The 21,578-nt window shown below is 30.4% G+C and overlaps 2 protein-coding genes across 2 annotated transcripts in view; both read left to right on the top strand.

The window, feature by feature from the left end:
• Positions 1–2,161: 2,161 nt before the first annotated feature.
• Positions 2,162–3,433, top strand: LOC120067804 (two-component response regulator ORR4-like). Its single transcript, XM_039019395.1, has 4 exons — positions 2,162–2,580; positions 2,672–2,787; positions 2,881–2,958; positions 3,048–3,433. Exons 1-4 carry the CDS (start codon positions 2,475–2,477, stop codon positions 3,222–3,224), a joined length of 477 nt encoding a protein of 158 aa, XP_038875323.1. The 5' UTR covers positions 2,162–2,474; the 3' UTR covers positions 3,225–3,433.
• Positions 3,434–15,428: 11,995 nt separating this feature from the next.
• Positions 15,429–21,578, top strand: part of LOC120067035 (DNA-directed RNA polymerase V subunit 1) — a 44,305-nt gene continuing 38,155 nt past the window's right edge. Inside the window, exons 1-5 of the mRNA XM_039018409.1 lie at positions 15,429–15,714; positions 16,624–16,717; positions 16,910–17,019; positions 18,962–19,088; positions 19,177–19,292. Of these exons, the coding sequence (XP_038874337.1) occupies positions 16,936–17,019; positions 18,962–19,088; positions 19,177–19,292 (327 nt within the window). The 5' untranslated portion in view covers positions 15,429–15,714; positions 16,624–16,717; positions 16,910–16,935. The remainder of the gene's footprint in view (positions 15,715–16,623; positions 16,718–16,909; positions 17,020–18,961; positions 19,089–19,176; positions 19,293–21,578) is intronic.

Here is a 21,578-nt window from a genome sequence, read left to right as displayed (position 1 = left end):
TGGCCTAGCTGTACTTACGAGTAATTTGTGAAAAATCATCCCACTGTTGACTGGTTATATCTAATGGATATAGAAATATATCTATAGTGCAAAGAGTGCAGTTGTCAGTCTTTAGTGGAGTGTCCGACAGTTAATGGATATGGAATAATTTAATTAAATAAGTTTAATTAATTATTCAAATACCATTCGAGCTTTGAGCTATAGGTTCATAAGGTCTCCTCCGTAGCTGGGATTAAATGAGAATCAAAATTGGATTAATTTGAATTGTTGTAATTAATCAAGAGAATTAATTATATGTGATATGATTAATATAATTTAATTATATATGATATAATTAATATAATGTATTTGATACATTATAATGTAAAGTTTATTTGAGAGGAAATAAATATTTGAATATGATTCAAATATTAATTATATTAATTGGATTTATATGATTAGATTTAGTATAAATGAAATTTATATTAAATATCATGCATTAATGAGAGAATTAAAACTATAAAGTATATTGTATTTGTACCGTATAAAAACTATAAGTTAAATTAAATTTATTTTTTATTTTATTTTGTTTTAAATTCAATTAGAGAAATAACTTCCCTCCCTTTAATTCTCTTTAAGAGAACCTGAAGAGTGGGCTTGCAGTTTGTTCACGTTTTTTCTTCAACACAAAATGTCTGTGTATGTGTGGTTGGTTGAAAAAAAAAATCTCCCAAAATTTTTTCTTTGCTCTCATTCTCTTCCTCTCAATCCTTTCCCTCTACCAAAATTCACAAAGTCCATCACTCTTGTCATCCTCATTCCTAAAGAGAATACAGTAGGTTATATGTGATGACCATCGAAGATTGTTCGTGATTTATTCGTGGCCATTTTGCATAGGAGGAATTACATGAGGAAATTGGTTCTTCAAAGGTAAGAGTTTCTAAACTCTAATTTCCTTTTCTATCTTTCTTATTAATGCATGCTATAAATTTTGTATTATGCATAAGTATTCTATAAAATTTGTGTGATTATGTGAAAATAAAATTGGGAGGATCTCCACGTTTTCGCTCAGGATCTTCGTAGGTTCCTTTAGTGACATGAGGTCAGGTGCATTTTTTTCCGTTCAAATTTTGGCATCAACATATCTAAATTAGTTGAACTACATCCTCTTGCTAAAAGTAAACAAAAATATTTTTAAAAAGATAAATACATTCATTGCGCTTAGGTTTTGAGCCTATTTTTCATTTAGTTTCTAGGTTTTAAAATGTCACAGTTTTAGTTCTTAAGTTTTGAATTTAATTTCAATTTAGTCTTTAAATTTTAAAATGTTATAATTTTACCTCCTGAAGTTTGAGTTTTGTTTCAATTTAATTCCTAAGTTCCAAAATATACACTTCTAACCTCAATTTTTAATTAAATACCCATTTTTAGTTTTTAGTGTTTATGTCTATTAATTAATTTAAAAGAATGTAAGAAATATAATTAATTTAATTCCTAAGCTCCAAAATATACACTTCTAACCTCAATTTTTAATTAAATACCCATTTTTAGTTTTTAGTGTTTATGTCTATTAATTAATTTAAAAGAATGTAAGAAATATAATTAATTAAGTTTCATATCCTTTTTCCATCACTTTTAAATTTTCACTTCACAATTATTTTGAATTAAGGTTTAAATACTATTTTGGTCCATGTGGTTTTTGCTTTGATTCATTTTGGTTTTTATATTTTCATATGTTCATTTTGGTTTTTTAAAAAGTGGCATTTTCAAAAGTTCAAGAACCAAAATGAATCAAAGTTGAAAATACATGAACCAAAATGGACATTTTAAAAGTATAAGTATTAAAATGAATAAAAAGCAAAATTATAGAGACCAAATTAATATTTAAACCTTAAATTAATTAACAAACATTAACGTCAAATATTGAAATGAGTATTTATTGAAAATTTTTTTGAAATTTTAGGGATTAAATTGAAATAAAATTCAAAATTTTGGAATTCAAAAACTAAAATTATAAGTATACATTTTAAAAATTATAAACTAAATAGAAATTTATCTTTTTCCCTAAAAAAATAAAAATTGAGATGTCAAAATAGAATGATTAAAAAAAAGGTATTGTATACCACACACAAGAGTCAACCAACAACAACCACCACCCACTACACAGCCTTTAGCCTTTACGAAAAGGTCACAATCACAAACAACAGGGCGCGCCTGCGCCCACGGCTGCTCGAAAATCAACGAACATTTTCAATTCCCAAATCAATTAAAAGTATTGGCCAAGACTCTCTCCCCATCTAAACCAAATCAACCTTCAAGATCCTCTCGATTCCGAATCAAATCTGTCGGATCTCACTTTCCAACTGTTGCATTTCAAGATCTTCCCCCTTTATGGATTCAATCCATAGATATATAACTCCCTCAATCCCTTTTCCTTCTTCAAATTCAAATTCAATCTCCTTCTTCTTTCTTCTCTTCCTCTCCGTTTCGTAGCTATGGTTGTTGCTGTTGAAACCACCCGTTTCCATGTTCTTGCTGTTGATGATAGCTTCATCGATCGAAAATTGATCGAACGCCTCCTCAAGACCTCTTCCTATCACGGTATTTCACCATTTCTTTTCTTTTACTTTCATTATTCGGCTTTCTTCTTCGATTTAGGGCTAATCGACTTTCTTTGATTTCCTGTTTTTAGTTACTGCTGTTGATTCCGGTACTAAGGCCTTGGAATTTCTCGGTCTTGCTGAAGATCATAATCATGATGAAGAAACAAACTCCTCCAAAATCGCTCCCTCAAATCAACATCATCAAGTACGAGCCCTAATTCTCTCTCTGTTTACTCTATTTCTCAGGATTCACTCTTCTTTCTTTCCTTCTCTAACTTGTATCTACTCGATTATATAGGACGTGGATGTAAATTTGATCATCACGGATTACAGTATGCCTGGAATGAGTGGCTACGAACTCCTTAGAAAGATCAAGGTTTGCCCTAATTTCCAATCTCCTCTTTCTCCATTCCGAATCCACTGACAATCAACCACTCATTAATTTGATTCCGTGTAATTTTGCAGGAATCGAAATCATTTAAAGACATACCAGTTGTGATTATGTCATCTGAGAATGTTCCTTCAAGAATCAACAGATGCTTGGAAGAAGGAGCGGAAGAATTCTTCCTCAAACCAGTTCAATTATCTGATGTGAGGAAGTTGAGACCACATTTGATTAAAGAAAAATCCACAAGGAATTGATGATGATGATGATGAAGATGAAGAAATTCTTCAACGACTAATTTTTATTTTTTATTTTAGAAATTCTGTGAAGAATTAGATCCCAAACTGACTTCTATATTTCAATTTCATAACTAAACATAGATTTTTCTTGGGAAACTAACAGAAATGTATAGATCTATTACTGTTCAATTTTGCCTGCTAATTTTAATGGAGTCTTTTTTTATATATATAATTTGATTTTCTATTTTTCACCTTGATGTACTCTTTATTTTAATTTTTGTTGAAGATGAAACCAAAAATTATTAAGAATCATTGTGAGGACAGGGAGAAATAATAAAAAATTTGTTCAAATTAATTCATATAAATCAGTGCATTGATTACATATTGAAAATTTGAAAATAAGTAATCAAAATAAATGGTGATTTTTCTTTGAAATGGGTGATTAATTTTTTAGAAATTTTCACAAATACCAATAAATTTCTATAGCCTCTATCAACCTCCATTAAAGATTAAGTTGTGTTATTTTGTATAAATGTTTTTTCTTATTTTTCTATTTTTGCAAATTCACTTAATTTTTGTTAAGTACAAGCTAATTAATTATTTTAACAATATAAATGGAAGGTAGAATTAAACATATATTTAAGTTAATTCAAATAATTTTGAAAATAAAATTCCTGATTGGTGACCTGTTTCTGAGAATATTTACAAATTTTGTTGTACCCTGAGATTTAAAAAAAATAATAATAATACATAATACTTTTGTTTTTTTTTTTTTTTTTTTCCTTATTCTTCCATCACATGGAAATAGAATAAATTGTCAATGATGAGTTGTTTTTTTCAAATTCATATGCAATTATTTTATAAAAAGATAATGCATATATTCTTCTCTCTCACTTTTTTCCCCATATTTTCCTTATTTGGTTGGAGAGGTGATTTGATTTTATTAAAAAAATAAGAATCAAATTTGAATGGAGATTTGGAAAGCAGATATGATTCCAAATTTTGTTAAATAATCATAATTTGAATAAAATTCTTGTTTTTGAAAACACAAATTAAAGAAAATTACATTAGATGCCCATTTGAGAAGCTAATTGATAAAGTCCTCTCTCTTTCTTTTTTTTTTTTTTTTTGGACTTGATACTTTATGTCCATTTCTTACATTAAGTTAGAAAATATGTCTACAGTCAACAAATAATTATTACTCACCCTTTTTTTTCTTTTGGGTACAAATTATTGCTCACACTCATGTATATTTACTTATTTACCCTTTCTAGAAAGTTAAGAATATAAAAACAAGTTTAGATGAGAAACGCGAATGCGATTTGTGAATATAAATGTGGGATGAGATGAATTTAGAGGTCTTGTTTTGTTTTAGATTTTTCCTTTTTAGTATGACGAATACGATAAAAGAAGTTTGAATTGTGAAGTATATCGTGTCAGTCATTTACATGCAAGACAACTGTAAACTAAATATCAAACTTCTCAAATAAACTAATAGTTATTAACTCGAAAGAATTCAATGATATAGGATCCATACCTCTAACCTTGATTTATTGTCTAAAAGTGAGGGAGCAATATGAGAGAAAAATAAAAGTTTAGAACTTTATATGAGAGTATCTATAATTTTTGGCCAACAAAAAAAAATCTACCACTAATCTCATCGTGCTAATAATTTATATGAATACACTTGGAAAACAAGAGAAGTGTTTGTTTAGTTTAATAACATTTAGGAGTATAGATTCGAATCTCAAGCTTTTAATCAAATATATTTTACCCGTTGAATTATGCTCAAGTTAGTGAGAGAAACAAAAAATAGACTCAATAAGTGAAAGTAAATAATAAAGAAATTTCATGTTTGTTTGGTAAATCATATCAACTCGCTTTTATTTTCAATAAAATGAAACTCAAAAGATTTGATAAGTGTTATAATTTTCGAAACGCTTTTACTCTCAAATGTAATTTCTACTGAAAACATGCAACCAAGTATTTCTTTATACACGTGTTTAATGAGTTCTTAGACACGTGTCTAGAATAAATTGATGGGACCTCGAAGGAAAATGTTATATAAATTTTTTTTAATCTAATTTTGTGATTTTTTGAGACATGTTTAACAGTTCCAATGGTCAACGAGCATGCATTGAAGTCGAGTTCTTTCTGAAACTTCATTTTCTTTTTTCTTTTTTCTTTTTTTTTTTTTGTTTCTAAATGAGTTTGGACAGATTTAAACTTGCTTTTTGTTAAAATTAGATGATGAGTTTAGTATAAATTTAATCTCAAATTTAAAAAAGCTATATTGGATGATAAATTTGACTAAGCAAATGATACCATGCGTATCTTTAGAGTCATATAACAATCGGATTCAAGGTCAAACAAGCCCAAAGCCCATTTAGTGGTAATTGGGTTCAAAGCCCAATTAGTCTAAAGTCCAAATTAGCCTCGAGCTCATGCCACAAACCCACTAAAGAGGTTGGGCCCAAAGCAAAAATTAGCCCAAGTCAATAATTATAGAGGATGGAAGAGGGGAGATAGGGAATAACAGAATATGAGGTTTCATTTCGGAAAATATAAAAGAAAAAATTAGAAGAATGACAAAATAATTTTTAGGGTTATTAATTAATAAATATTAAATGACCAAAATGCCTATGGACACAAATAACTGATTAATCTGAAAAATAAAGGCTTAAAATCGTAACAAACAAGATTTACTTAGTATTCAAATGGGTTGATATGCCTTATTTTTTAACTTTTCGAATAAAGCCAACCTTTTATTTTTGGTTTTTTGAAAAAAAAAAATGAAAATTTCTTAAAATTTGAAAATACAAACAAAAATATGATTCGAATAACAAAACTTTCTTGCCCCAAAAAAGTCCTAAAGAAAAATGACCAATGAGATTACTAGATAGAAATACTTAGTGTAGAAATTTGGTTGATCTAACAAAGTAGCAACACGACATAACGTAAAAATTGTAGCATAAATTAAGAAAAAGGAAAGGATAATTGACCACAACCAACCTAAAGAAGAGCTTTGGGAGAGTAAGGTATGATCGTATACAAATGTTCATACATAGTAGTAAATATAATATATTGGTATAGAAAAACTGGTTGGATTTAAGGAAGTAGAATGTGACAAAGATGAAGTTGCAAGTAAATAGGATAGGGAAGAAATCGTAAATAATGAGGAGACGGAAGAATAAATACAAGAGGTAGAAGAATAAATTTATAAGGGTAGAGCGATGAAAAAAATTAGAATAATGATTAGACTACAAAATTGAGAAACAAAATGCAAATGGACTAGTCTCACTTCAGCTTGAAGAAGAAAACTTGGATATATTGAAAATAATAAAAACAAAACAAACCAAAACTGTTGGGATTGGTGTCCTAATTCTCCCGGGGTCTTGTAGTTTGTAAACTGTACACATTGTTATGAATAAAATAAGAGTTATTTTATTTAGCATTTACTCGTATACAATAAACAAAGCTCTATGGTTATTGTATGAAATCTCAAGCAGGTATATGAGATATACAAGTGGATCATGCCTTAAGTGATAACCTAAAAAGGTTTGTAGTATATGGATTATAAAGGGATACCTGGTCCTGATGACACTACGGATATGGTTCTTTTTGTAGAGGTTTGCAAGTGTTGCGAACTATTATAGATGGTAGATTCTGACCATTCATGTGGAGACATGTGAGCAGGGATGTCCTGTACAAAGAGTTTGTATGAGACCGGACCACGAGATGACTAGTCTCTTTATATAACACCGTTGATACTTGAGACTTACATCTCACCTAAACGACCATAGGTAACATCTCCTCAATCCTTAGTATTTTAGGAACTTCTGCCTTTGAGGAGCGTCCTCTGATGATTAGTATGGGTGAGAGTGGCCAGATTGTCAACTCAACATGCCTACCTTTTGGGGGTTTTGTCTGATTTTGGAGCTAGAAACTCAGTTACACAAGATGAAATTCACTCATTCCCAAAATAGGGGTAAGTAGATAGATTGCTCCCTAAAGGGCTGATTCCAGGTCTTGAACATAGCGGCCACAACTTCTCTTTGGAAGAGAGAGGACTCGGTCATAGTAGGACTATGACTTATGTTCGTTAGAGAGATCAGTGGTACTTAGGAGTTAGATGTAACTACAGGGACATAATGGTTATTGGTCCAGTTGTATTTACGAGCGATATATGAAGGGTTATCATATTGTTGAATGGTTGATATGGACACAAAATATATTTGTAGTAAGAAGAGTGCAGTTGTCGATCTTTAGTGGAGCGTCTGGCAATTAAAAGATGGTGGATCCCGTGATTAAAGAGTTTAGTCAGTTATTCACGTACCGGTAGAGCTTCAAGCTACAGATCCATAAGGTCCCTTGGTAACTCAATGGATTCAAGTTGAGAATCAGTTATTGATGTTGATTTGAAATGTTCAAATTGACAAGAGAAAATACGATTATATATGATATGATCGGTGTGATGTATGAGATACATCAAATGGAAGATTAATGTAAATGAAATTTACATTAAGTACCATGAAATAAAAAAAGAACTATAGTTTATATGTTTTATGAGATGAAATATTAAAGCTGTAGATTATAAATATAGTATGGTAAGTTGATTATCATATATATTTATAATAATATTGATTATTTGATAATTATATATATTTTTTCTAATAATCAATTGAGTGAGACGTTATTGGCGGTTTCATGGTAACCTTGAGATAAAAGAAAAAATGTTTTCCTAAATTTAGAAGTAGTTGTAAGAGTTGTCATTCTCGGAAATCACTCACGGAAAGGCTATCAAGTGAATATGATTCACTAAACGATAGCTGAAAAGAGACTAGACGATCGTGGAGTGATACTACACAATAGTTCACTCAGTTGGTCATCTTCTAAATGATCGCGGAGCTTTTTCTATACGATAGCTTGCTTTATTATAAACGATTGGGCATTCGTTTATACGATAGATTATTGTCATCTCCCACTTGCTCAATCGTTTACACGATTGTTATTCCTCCGATCTCTTCCTCTAACCAAGTCCACACTTATGGATTTATCACATTGAGAATACCAAGGTAGCCATTGTGGTGTTGTCTAACTTAACTCGACTGAGTCGAGGTTTTGGAGGTCGTTCATTGGGTTCGTGATCTTGGAGATCAGTGTGTTTGACTTTACCGGTTAATCGTGTTGTATTGAGTCGTTGTGTTCGAGCGTTCGTGATTGCTATCTTGGAGACTAGACGAGCATTTGTGATCGAAGGTGTTTGAAGATGAGTCTTCAAAGGTATGATATTCTTTCCCTTGATCTCATTGTAAATCATGCTGTAATTTCATATATTGCATGACCAATTAGTTTCCGTTTGTTGACTGTAATTGTTAGTGTTCAATTTCAAATGGAATTTGAAACGATCATTCCGCTGCTCATGGAATCCTCGTGTTTGATTTCCTTCAAACCATTAAGAAAAAGGATTTAGAATGTCTAAGATAGTATTTGCATAATATATTTAAAATTAAAAGAAAACAAAACAAAAATACGATCTACATATAATTAAATTTAAAGAAACATATTAAAAACAAACAATATCAACAGGGTGTTTGGTACACCAACATGGATTGAGTTGAGTTGGTAAAAATTACCAACTCAGTATTTACCCCCACCAAATTTAAATATTGGTGGAGTTGAGTTCTTTTTGTTTTGTTTTGTTTTTTACCAATACACTTAAACTTAACCCAACTCTCCCATCAACTCACCCAAACTCTCTCATTCCCCTCTAATGTGTTCAATGGTTCTACCCATTAGCCACTGTCGACGACTACTACTATCACACTCTGATGACACCTTCGTCAACCAACTTCGAGCTCTGGCAACCACTTTTGATGAGAACTCTATCGACCAACTCCGATGACCATCTTCACACAAACAACTCCGACGACATACTGATCCAACAACCACCTTTGCTTGCAGATTTCCGATTACCAACTCCGGACTCTGGCAACCACCTTCGACGACAACTTCAACAAATAGCATCTTTGATTATCGGTCCTGATGAACATTACCTTTGTCAACCAACAATAACATTCACCTCAGACAACCAACTTCAACGAAGACCACCTCTAACAAGATCCTTAATGACAACCCTATTTAATCTTGGTGTTTTGATATAATTCATTTCTAATCATTGAAGGTATAATATAGTATGTTTGATTTTAATTTTATTTGCATTTAGCTTTATTCTAATATAATTATAGTTTGTTATCATATTCGTAGAACCTAAATTATTTGCACAATTATTTCAATAATTAGCTCGAGGTTCATTAGTTTTACATTTAGAGTCTACTTTTTATAGTATAAATTTCGTTTAAAAGTTGGGAATAATTTGTGATGTATCGAGTGCTATTTATTTTTATGCGTTTTTCTACATAACATAGACATTTTTGTGGATACTATTATTTCACTTGTAACCGGCAAATTAGGCTTAACCATAAAAACTAACTATAAAAAATGTTTGCAAAAAACGAGCTTGCACAAAAAAAAAAAAAAATCATTTCATTGTATTAGTGTAAAATATAAAGAATCAAACATTTACACACACAAAAAAAAAAAAAAAAAAAAAAAAAACAACAACAACAAAAAAAAAAAACAAAACAAAACAAAACAATTAACCATCAAAATTGAAATTCATATTTCAAAATAGGCAAGAAACAAGATAAAAATTTGTTTTGCTTTGTTTTAATTAACATTATGGTTGAATTAAAATTAATTGAGGGTTAAAAAGTAAGGGTTAAGGATTAGATAAAATGTTCATTTTATTAGGTATAATATAGTATGTTTGATTTTAATTTTATTTGCATTTAGCTTTATTCTAATATAATTGAGTGTTAAGTTATGTGGTGAAAGTATGTTACATTTTTCAATAAGAAAAAACAATTTTCAAGTTTCTTCAATGTTCACGATTGAGTGCTAAGTAGTTGTGAAAAGTTTGCATTTATTTTGAATATGTTTAGTATTTAGGAATGGAAACAAATATATATTTTATGTAATTGAGTGTTCAAAAATTGAAATCATATTTTATGTTTAGTATGTATTTACTTTGTATGTATTCGTTATATATTAAGAGAGAGAAAATAATTAAACATTTTTAGTGTTAAGAGTTTAGGAAAATATGTGTAGTTGGAAATTAAAAAAAAAAAATTGGGAAAAATTCCAAGACAAAATAAATTTTGTTTAAAAAACTGCACCACATACCCAAACTCAACTCAACACACTTTCTGATTCTACTCAACTTAACTCAACACCCCAAATACAGACGTTTCAACTTTACTTAACCCAAAAACTCCAAGCACGAACAATCTAATTCCACATATAATCTAACTTGCTAAACACTCCCTATATGTTTTAAAAAGTAAATAGGAATAAAAATGAAGATACGAAAATTTGAAAATTATATAGTTCTAAAAGGTAAATATGAATGAAATAAAGATATGAAATTTTGAAAAAAAAAATCCGAATATAAAAGATAATAGATTAACAAAGATATGAAATTTTGAAGTTTTTAAACAAGCGGATAGAAAAGATAATAGATTAATAGATTTGTGAAAATTTGAAAATTTTAAACAAACGAATAGAAAATATAATATATTAATAGAGATGTGAAGTTTTGAAAATTTTAAATAAACGATAGAAAAGATGATAGATTAATGAAAATGTGAAATTTTGAAAAGATTGAACAAATGGTAAAAAAGACGATAGATTTATATCTAAAACTAAAAAAAAGTAGGCATATAGTTACAGAATATATGAGATTTACTCTTCAGAGCATTTTTGGATTACCAAAATTTGGCAGCACATGGAAAGGAGGCTCTTTGTCATAAATTTGTAATAAGAAAAATATTACCTAAGAAGAGCTTGGGGATAATGAGATATGAATATATACAAAATGTTAATACATATTAGCAAATACAATGTATTTGCATAAAAATATAGTTTGATCTAATGAAGTAGCAACATGACGAGATGAAGCCACAAGTAAAGAAGATGGGGAGGATGTTATAAATAACGAGGCGAGTAATGAATAGGTCACAAATAAAACTTTGAAGAAAAATAGTCATTGCAAAAGTCGAAGAACAAAACACAAATTGACCGATATTTGATACTTATTTCAACGTGTTTGTTTAAAAATCAACAACAATTGATGAAGAAAAAACAAATTTGTTAATGTTTGATACTTATTTTAGCGCGAAGAAGTTAGATATATTGAAATCATAGTTAGATATATTGAAATCATGACTTTTGAATTAATAGAATCTATTCATTCTTTCTTAGTTATGAGCTAAATTTCTAAGAGATTTGGTCGTGTGATCCTAAGATTTTATGGCTTGCAAATGCTAACTCTTCTTGTTATTGACTCCTACATCTTCTTTGTTGAGTTTAACTTTAATTTATTAAGTTATACCGGTCACTTAATTTAACATACTAGTGGAGTCTTGAGGTTGAGAAGGTTGAGATAAAAACTGATTTAACAAATGAATATGGGACCAAGAGCCTGAAGATAGGAGTAATTAAGGTCTTATTTGGTAACTATTTTGTTTTTTGTTTTTGTTTTTATTTTTTAAAATTAAACATATGGATATTACTCTCACCTTCAAATTTCTTCATTTGTTATCTACTTTTCACCAAAAGTTTAAAAAACCAAGTCAAATTTTGATAACTTAAAAAAGTAGCTTCCAAAAAGTAGTTTTTAGTTTTTAAATTTGGCTAATTCAACTATTATATTCAATAAAGATGCAAATAATCGTAAGAAATGTAAATGAAATAGGCTAAATTTTCAAAAACAAAAATAAAAAACCAAATAGTTACCAAACGAGACCTAAAAAATTGCATGAAAATATTCTAAGGTTTAGCTAACCATAGAGATATAGGATTAGCTAGTTAGGCTCCTAAAGGAACTTGGTATAAGTGTTAGCTTTATGAGCTTCAACCATATCATATGCTTTGATGATAACAAATGTTTATTCACTGCGTTTTAAAGTGTCCATAATAGAACTCGGAGAGATGATTCAAAGTACTTTGAATCACTTGAATTGGACATCAAACGAAGAAGTTGTGATTAAAAGAAGATTTGAAAGAAAAATTCGATGGGGATGATGACGTGGTGGTATGTGTCAAGCGTGAATTAACTCTAAGATGATATGTGGCAAATTACCGAAGAGAGATGAAAAGAAACAAGGAAAAAGAATAAGGTGAGATCATTCACAGCCAAATGAGATTGCAACATGTAACAAAAAGAAAACATGGGAAAGAGATTATTTTCTTCCAAAATCTCATTCTCATATTTTTGCCTTCCTAAATATATTATTATTTATTATCTTTCTCCATTTAATCTCAACCATCCATTTCTTTTCCCTAGATCTAAGGGTCGAAGCTAAATCCTTCAAAATTTACAATCAATCATCATTCATCCTCTTAGCTACCTTCTTGAAAAAAAGAAAGAAAGAAAAAACTAAAAGAAAAATTTCAGCAAACTAATCATCCTTTTTTCATCCCCGAGTACTCAAAAAGCTCATATTTCTCTCATTCTCTTCAATTTTTTACCAGAGTAATTGAAAGAAGATTGTTGGAGTATCATAGAGATAAACTTGTATATTTTAACTATATAGAGATAATCTTTTTTATTTTAGTAGTCTTTTTTACTTTAATTTTTAATTGGGTTTTGTATTAAGATGTGGGTGTAAATTTAGTTGCGAGAAAAAAAAATTGGTTAGATCTTGAAGTAATGAAAAGTATTAAGGTTTCTCTTTAGTCTAAGAGAAAAAATAAGGTGTAGGTTATCTTCTCACCTACAAGTTAACTTTTCTTACTAAAATAATCCAGGAGTCTTGGAGAGTGAATGTAGTGATGTTGCTAAACCAATATAAATCTCGATGTCTTCATTTTCCCAATCTCCTTTTATTTTATGTACTTAACTATTATTTTATGAGAAACTATATGCTTAATAATTTGATATGATTCATTAAATATTGGCTGCATATTGTTTATTTTGGATGGAATTAATTTATTTTCAATTTACAGAGAAAGTTCTAATTTTTTAAGCAACCATATTTACCCTTCTAGTGTTATTATACGATCCCAACGAGACTAAATAGGAGGAGCTTTCTATGCATGTTGAGTCGTCGTCGACCTAGTGCACTAATATAGTCCAAGACATAATTACCTTTTGGTTGAAACTAGACTGTATCCCTCTTTGTCGACTATTGTTTATTGTTCCTATTCAACACTAAAATCAATCATCATTTATTTAACTAGTTAACGTTAGTTTTATTGTTTGCATTGTTTTAACACATCTAAATTAAATCTAGTCTGGTGGGCAACGATACTTAAAATACTCCTGAATTAGTAATTATTAATGATATATGCTTGCAATTAGACCACATCAAAATTGCATATTTATCATTCTCATGAATGTAGTCGATCAGACACATGACAAGATAAAAAAAAAAATACAAAATACAAAAACAAAAATAACAAAAAAAATTAACTAGTGATGGATCCTAGATTTTTGTTTGCAAAGCTTATTGAGGGGATGAAGCATTCTACTTTTGTGCTGTATAGCGACTTTCATAACTAAAATGACTTCGTTTTATACTAATATAAACAATGCATTGACATTATGGGATCCTTAGCTTCCGGACTCATGGAACCATCCAAATTAAATTTAAATAATAATTTTTGCATTTTTTTTTTGGTTCAAAGGAAGTATCAACGAAATTGAAAGTTGATGTTTTTTTTTTTTTTTTTAAGTTAAAGCTATTTTTTTTTTCCCAATTCGTCTTTATTTTGTTTTTTCAATATTCTCAAGTTGAACTAAAATAAATCGTGGGCTCCCCTAAATGTATTAAAAGGTAACACAAAGACTAAAAAAGAAAAGAGTAAGTATATTGATTTTTTTTCTTTAAAAAAAACCAAAGTGGGACAATGGGGGGTTTATAAATGCAATAGAAAGTGAACGTTATTTTATAATCCATACATATTTGAGGTTTCATAGTGTTGAGCTTCCTAAATTTTGTGATCGAACTATTCAACGATGTAGTGATTGTTATTCTTTTAAACAACAATGTAGATACAATATACCTACAGATGAGTACAAATTGTATCTATACCAAAATACAGTTGTTTTATTATGGAATTCTAAATATTGAGCCACACAAGCACTTTTACTCGATAGATATAGATAGTGTCCAACCCCAAAAAGATTGATGGAGTAAGGGAGCTTCAATGACAAAATGAAGGGAAAAAAGAAAACCCCTAGGGCCTATTTAGATACCATATATTATTTCACGTGTATGAACATCAAATATATAAGATTAAAATGTCTAAGTTTTAAATATTTGAGATGATTAATATTATTTAGATAGACAACACAATCAACATGTACTTTGATGCTACCTGATGCATAAAATTAAATGTACAAAACCAACACATCCATCAACAAACTTCGAGTTGTCCATCAACATACTTCTTCTAAATTGATGTTCAAGTAGAATATGTCGATATCTCAAAATAAATAGCTAAGATAAAAATTGAATGACAATTTTTGGTTAAGAAATTCAGCCGTGTTTTTTTAAACCTAGTTGCAAGATATTGAATACATTTGGGATAAAATTGAGACATCTATGAACAAAATTAGAAAGACCTAGAATGTTAAATGAGATTATTAAATATATTTATTATCATTTAAAATATCAAAGTAGAGATGTTATTGAGGATTGAGATATTTTAAGAAATTTCGAACTTGATTATTTGATTTGATTTATCTATCTTACAATATTTATTAGTGTTGAACTCACTTGCAAGCACCTAATAAGTAGGTAATTATTATGGATTGAATCTATTATCTCTAAACCGACGACAGATATACTTCAACTTTTTTTCTTTTTAAAAAATATGGGATGGAAGAAATAAACATATAACTTTGAATTTAATAGTATAAAATTTATACTAAATGAATTATGCTTATTTTGACATCACATCAAACCCTAGGGGTGAAAATTTTCAAATATTTCACATATCATCTATTACTGCAAAAACACAAATATGGAAACCTACCGCAAAAGAGAACCGTCTACGTTTAAAAATTAATTGGAGCTGAAGTATAAAAGTGACAAAAAGTAAAAAAATAAAATAGAAATAAAAATAAAAAAGGCAATTAATTTCATAGTGGGCTATGGCGGAACGAATTGTTAAAAGAGAGAGCAAATAGGAAATGTGAGAAGAGCCCCCATCACTGTGCTGGGGAGAGAAGAGAAGAGAAGAGACTGAAATAGAAAGGAGCAAGCGAGCAAAGCTAGGTACTGGGTGTTCTCAAACGCCATTGTAGTCCTCGTAAAGGTACACAGCTCTCACTAAAAGCCATAGCTTTCTGTAGCTCCTTCTGTAACTGCTACAAGGTTTTCATTTCGCACCTGGGGGTTTACTTGTAGGGTTTTGAACTCCTTCGAGTTCTTCCATTCAGGTACATTTTCCCTTCTTCGTTTCATTTTCGTTTCTGGGTGTTTGATTTTTGTGGGTGTCAGCGAATTTGGAGCGGAGGAGGGAGAAAAACATGGGGCGATTAAGTTTTCTGTTGGGTCTGTTTTCGTAAACTGGACGAGTCAACTCTTGTTGTATGTGATTATTTGAATTGTTTGTCCCGAGGGGTTTCAGGGTTCATAATGTTGGACAACTCGTTTGCTTTCTTCGTTTTTGTTTTTCTCATTTTTGCTTGGAATTCGAGCTGGGTTTTTGTTTTTCTTACCAAAAAGTAGTTTAAAGATACAATTCTCACATCTTCGAGGGGTTTTGGGTTTATGATTGTTGCTCTTAGTATACTTACCCTGCGCCTTTGCATGTTTATTTCGTTGGTTTTTTGTTGCTTCGAAAGTAGAAGAACAGGAATTGGACTTGACCTTTGGCAAGAGGAAAAGAAAAGGGATAAAATGATTGAAGAAAGAGAGAAAATGGACTTTGTCTCTGTCTGTCTCATTCTTTGTTGGCTTCGTTTGTCTTTTGTATGTAACAATTATAATGCTCAAAGTGTTAGGTTCTTATTCTGCTCATGATTGCTACATTCTTTCAAATGCATGCATGTGTGCAACCACGCATGAAATGAGAGAGACAAACTCTACCAAAGGTTTCTAGTACATTAACAGACAGTATCATTTTAATTTTTGAAATGTCTTTGATTATGAACTCAGCTATAAGTGTCTTAAAGCTTCTTTCATTGGGCTCTTGTTAGTCATTGTGTTTCAATTCACCCTGCACTTCCTGCAGATGCTAAAAACTATGTATCATGACAATGACCGTTCTAACTTTTATTAAAAATTCTCGTTCACAGTACTAATATATGGCATTTTTGTTTCATCGATGTTTTTTTTTTTTCCAGGAAAAAGAAAACAGAAAAGAAAAATAAAAAAACGAAGAAGAAGAAGAAGAAGAAGAAGACCATCTCAGCTTGTATCTATACTGAAAACAAATATGTAGTAACCTTCATTTCTTGTATACATGACTTCCGTTGCTTTTTCTTTAATCTGGTTGCTTTCTTCATTTCTTCTTTCGTTTTACTAGTGTGGATGGACAAATTCTTGCAATTTTTATTCTTTTGATTTCCATTAGGCTGCAACCATTCGGATCTAACATTGTATTTTTTTCCGTTTTGTTTTACTTCGCAGCATTATAAAAAGTTACCGTTAGAGGGATGGAGGAGGCACCCTCTTGCTCATCTATTTTAGATGGGGAAATAGTGGGAATAAGATTTTCATTGGCCAATGGTCAAGAAATTGTAAGTAGAAGCTTAATCTTCATTGACCTTCAAATTGATGCTTAATATTAGTAACATCACTGATATTAAAGGCCGTTTCACTTTAAAAAGAAAAAAAAAAAAATTACCTTCATTGACCTTCAACATGCTTAATATTACAATTTCTTTGCTCCCCCCACCATAATTGCAACATTCTCAGTCTTTGTAGTTGAAAAAACTACAATTGTTGAATAGGTACCACTTGTTCTTCTTCTATCCTTCTGCTAAACCTTTGCATTGAAGATTGCTTCTTTGCTTATAATAATTTAGCTATTCAATTCATCCCCCAAACCTATAGCCTAACTTTGCATTACCATCCAATTAAGTAGCACTTCTTCAGTTTGTTTAGTCCTTGGTGAGGTTCCATATTTCGCTTTGAGCTTCGTTTTTCTGTATGCCCTTGTATTCTTTAATTATTTCTCAATACAGGCAGTTGTTTCGATAAAAAAAAAAAAAAAAATTAAGTAGCACCTCTTCAGTTTGACAACTGACTCTGCACTTTACATTTCCATATCCAATGAAGTAGAACTTTCAGTTCTAGTTAATACATGAAGTAGCACTTTACATTTCTCTTCATGTTTTATTTGCTCGACTTGTATTTAGTTGTGTTTTTAGGTGGTATTTCTATTCTTTAAAGATTTATTGGCTGAAATTTTGTTTGTTCTGACCGTTGGGTAGTTAGCCTATAAATAGGCTTGTATTATGTTATTTTGGTAGAACTTCAATAAAACTTCGGCTTCAAGATTTCTCCAAGAATTGGTCTTCACCCATACCCAGATGCCGAAGCATGTTCTACTTCCCCAAGAACCTTTAGTTGTCGGCGGCTTTCAGTAGAGACTTACCTGGGTGAATTAAACGTAAGTGTTGCGGGAATCCATGAGCAGATGGCTGGAATTCAAACCATGATGGCTAGTATGCAGCGAACAATGGAACTTCTAACAAGGGAGATCCTAAGGCTGCCCAATCCCCAAAATATGTTGTGTTATGAGCAGCAAAAAAGACCCATCCCTCATAATATGTTGGGTTATGGCTCAGATCTTCAAGCGAAGATGATTTCCCACAATTTCATCAAAATTATTTTTAAGATATCCACCTAATCCATTATACCAAGATAATCTCTGCCCATCCAAGAACTACACCAAGAACATAGATATTATGGACAAAATGGTTATGACATCTATCAAGATTGGAATTATGGACAATAATATGAAGGAGGATTTGGAGACAAGATTTAGACTATAAGATGAAAATTGACATACATACAATGGCTGTATGAATATCGAGACATTTCTGGATTGGGTGAAAAATGTAGAAAGTTTTTTCAATTACGTGGGAACACTTGAGGATTGCAAGGTAAAATTAGTTTCTTTTAAACTAAGAAGTGGAGTTTTGACGTGGTAGGATCAACTTCAATCAAATTGAAGATTATATGGGAGGAGACCTATATAGAGTTGGCCAAAAGTGTTGAGGCGAATAAAAAGATGTTTCTTGCCTATTAACCATGAACGCTCCTTTATAATCAATTTCAACATTTTAACCACGATTGAAGATGATGAGGCACATAAACAAAAAAGACTGGACTGGCGAGTTCTTGGGGGAGATTTGGTCCATAGCTAGGTCCCAATGCCTCCCTTTGGATGTAGTTACTGAAGAGTTTTGTAATTTTTCTTTGTTTCTTATTCTTGATAGATGGAGCCCTTTCTTGTAGTTATTTTGTTCGACTTCTTTTGTGATGGGCTGCTCTCTCTCTCCCTCGTCCTTTTTGCATTAATAGATGAGTTTACAAAATTTATCTGCGTCACTTGTCATAGAATAGGTATATTAAGTTTCTCAAAAGAAAATTCCTTATGTAGTGCTTTCCCCCCTTCCCTTTTTCATTAGTATCTGCTGTGTCCATTTATTTATTTATTTTTATTTTTGGTAGTGTATTGCAGCTATCAGTGATTGCCCTATTACCCATGCTAGTCAGCTCTCAAATCCATTTCTTGGTCTGCCAATTGAATTTGGAAAATGTGAATCATGTGGTACTTCTGAACCTGGGAAGTGTGAAGGTATTTTTTATTATCTCTACTTATTGATAAGAGATGGTGCTATTCATGAAGACAACTTGACAGATTTTATTTATCTTCCACTTTTCAGGCCATTTTGGATATATTGAATTACCAATTCCCATTTATCATCCCAATCACATAACTGAATTGAAGAAAATGTTAAGTTTGCTGTGTTTGAAGTGCTTAAAAATGAAAAAAACCAAGGTATGTAGAACTTTCTAACATGGATCTGTACATTCGTTTAATTGAAGATTAGTGCGTACATGTCTAAGTTTTGACTTCGTCTTTGTGCAAACTGATGAGCAGACCAGCTAATGTATTTATATGGCATATGAATATAGTTTAGATCATTTGTTTAATTGGTATGGTAAAAACACAAGCAGTTCGAACCTTATATATACCTGTAGTAAAGAATAAAAGTTCTAAAACTGGACATAAAAGCAACAAGTATTCTAATTAGACTAACATACCTCTTGGTATGAAGTTGAAGAGTTCAACAACTATTGTGGGGTTTATGTTGTTCTATGTAACTATTGTTGTTCGTCGCTGTAGAGATCCATTTATTATGGAGCTTAATAAGGGTTCAAATAGCAAACTGCCTCCAAACCCATGGGATACCCTCTTTAAAACCATTTTTTTTTTGAAATTACAAAAATTTGGAAGTGCCTACTGCTTTTATTTCAATTATGGGCCCATCACTTCTCTCTCCATTTTGCTCAATTGGCATTATAATGTGTCGAAGTCTGTGGTTCAAAAATCTCCCCAACCCCTATGGTACTGAAAAAGAATTATGTTGGGTACTTGGCTCCTACCATTTTTCTCTCCATCTCTTATTTTTTTTATCACGTTTCTTAATGATTTTTTTTTATTACAATTATATAATTTTTTTAATTAAAATGTAGAGTTACTTTATCTTTATGAAAGAAATATTCTTTTCATTTATTTTTTTTTTGAAAAGGATCATTTATTTATGGGCTGTTTTCAAATATAGGAAAATGAACCAAAATATTTTCAAATATATCAAAATTTCATTGTCTATGCGACAAACTGCTATCTATATCTATTTGTGTCATGTTAGACACAGATAGTAGTCTATCACGGTATTTGTGATATTTTGCTATTATTTGTAAGTATTTTCAGTAGTTTTGTCATTTAAAATAATTTTCCTTTATATTTAATTCAATTTAGATTAGTTCAAAATATGTATAGTTTTCTTATTTAGCACCAGAAAAGTATATTTATGACACATTACTCATATTAATATTTTTAAAAGATAACATTGAATTTTAAGTCAAGATATTCAAACGTCAAAATATATTTTATTTTCAAATTAACAATATTCAATGTTTCAAAAATAAATTGCATTTTATTTTGATTCTATTAAAATAAAATGAATAATATTCGATGTAAATTAGATATATTAAAAAGGGTNTGCATACATGTTCTCGGGAGAGCACTGTGAGTTGACACCTTCCATTGAAAAATCTAGGCTTTGCTCACGTTCATCTACTTTTATTGTGAATCTATTTTGTCTAAACGACTACAGTTTTCTTTGTAATATTTGTTTAAGACCGTGCTTTGTCAGTTATGTTCCTACTTAATCTCTGATATCATGCTTGTACAATGCATTTTATTTGTAATGTTTTTTTTTGAAAAGGAAACAAGTCTCTTATCTATGAATTTTATTTGTAATGAGATTATAGTTTTAGATTTTTAATCTTAAAATATGATCTTCATTTTGATCTGTAAAATTGAATCTTATCTATGAATCTCTAGAGTTAAAGAGTTGAAGAGTTTATAAATTTATTTGAAAAATAAGTAATGATAAAAAGAAATTAATTAAAAGTAAGTTTAAAAAAAGATTGTCAGTATGAATTTTATTATAATTATAATGATATAAAAAGAAATCAAACATAAACAAACTTATAATTCCAATTTGAATATGGTTGGTACAGTTGTTTCATACAGAATTGGACAAAATATAAACTATCAGATTAAAAAAATGGGAACCCTTTTTTTTTTTTTTTTTTTTTTTCATGTTGAAAAATCAGACTAGCCAAACTCAGCCAAACCCATCCATGCACATATGCATCAGAAATTTAACCAACCAAACCTTGCACTCCAAACATAGACTTCAACGTTCCCATGTTTCTGATTGTAGACAACAAAGCCCATGGTAAATCAGATTTCTAGAATTTCTGATTTGGAAGTAGTGCCCAAACAACCCTCGAGTGTTTAGAGGTTGTGATAACCTACAATTTTATCCTAGTGCGAATATCCTTGTTGCTTTCCCACCGTTCAGTTTGACTTCACTGTACTTCATTAACTGGGTTCCCTTATTTCCTGTTCAACTATGGTGGTATGTTCAAGAATGATCATATATATATATATATATATATATTATTTTGGAAAAGGAAACAGTCTCTTCATTAAGATAAAGCTCAAAATACAAGAGGAATGAACAATCAACTAAACTCAAGGATTAGGAAG

The sequence above is a fragment of the Benincasa hispida genome, chromosome 12, assembly GCF_009727055.1.
Source record: "Benincasa hispida cultivar B227 chromosome 12, ASM972705v1, whole genome shotgun sequence".
NCBI lineage: Eukaryota > Viridiplantae > Streptophyta > Magnoliopsida > Cucurbitales > Cucurbitaceae > Benincasa > Benincasa hispida.
The sequence above is the reverse complement of the archived record's forward strand: the minus strand, read 5'-3'. Positions and strand labels throughout refer to the sequence as shown.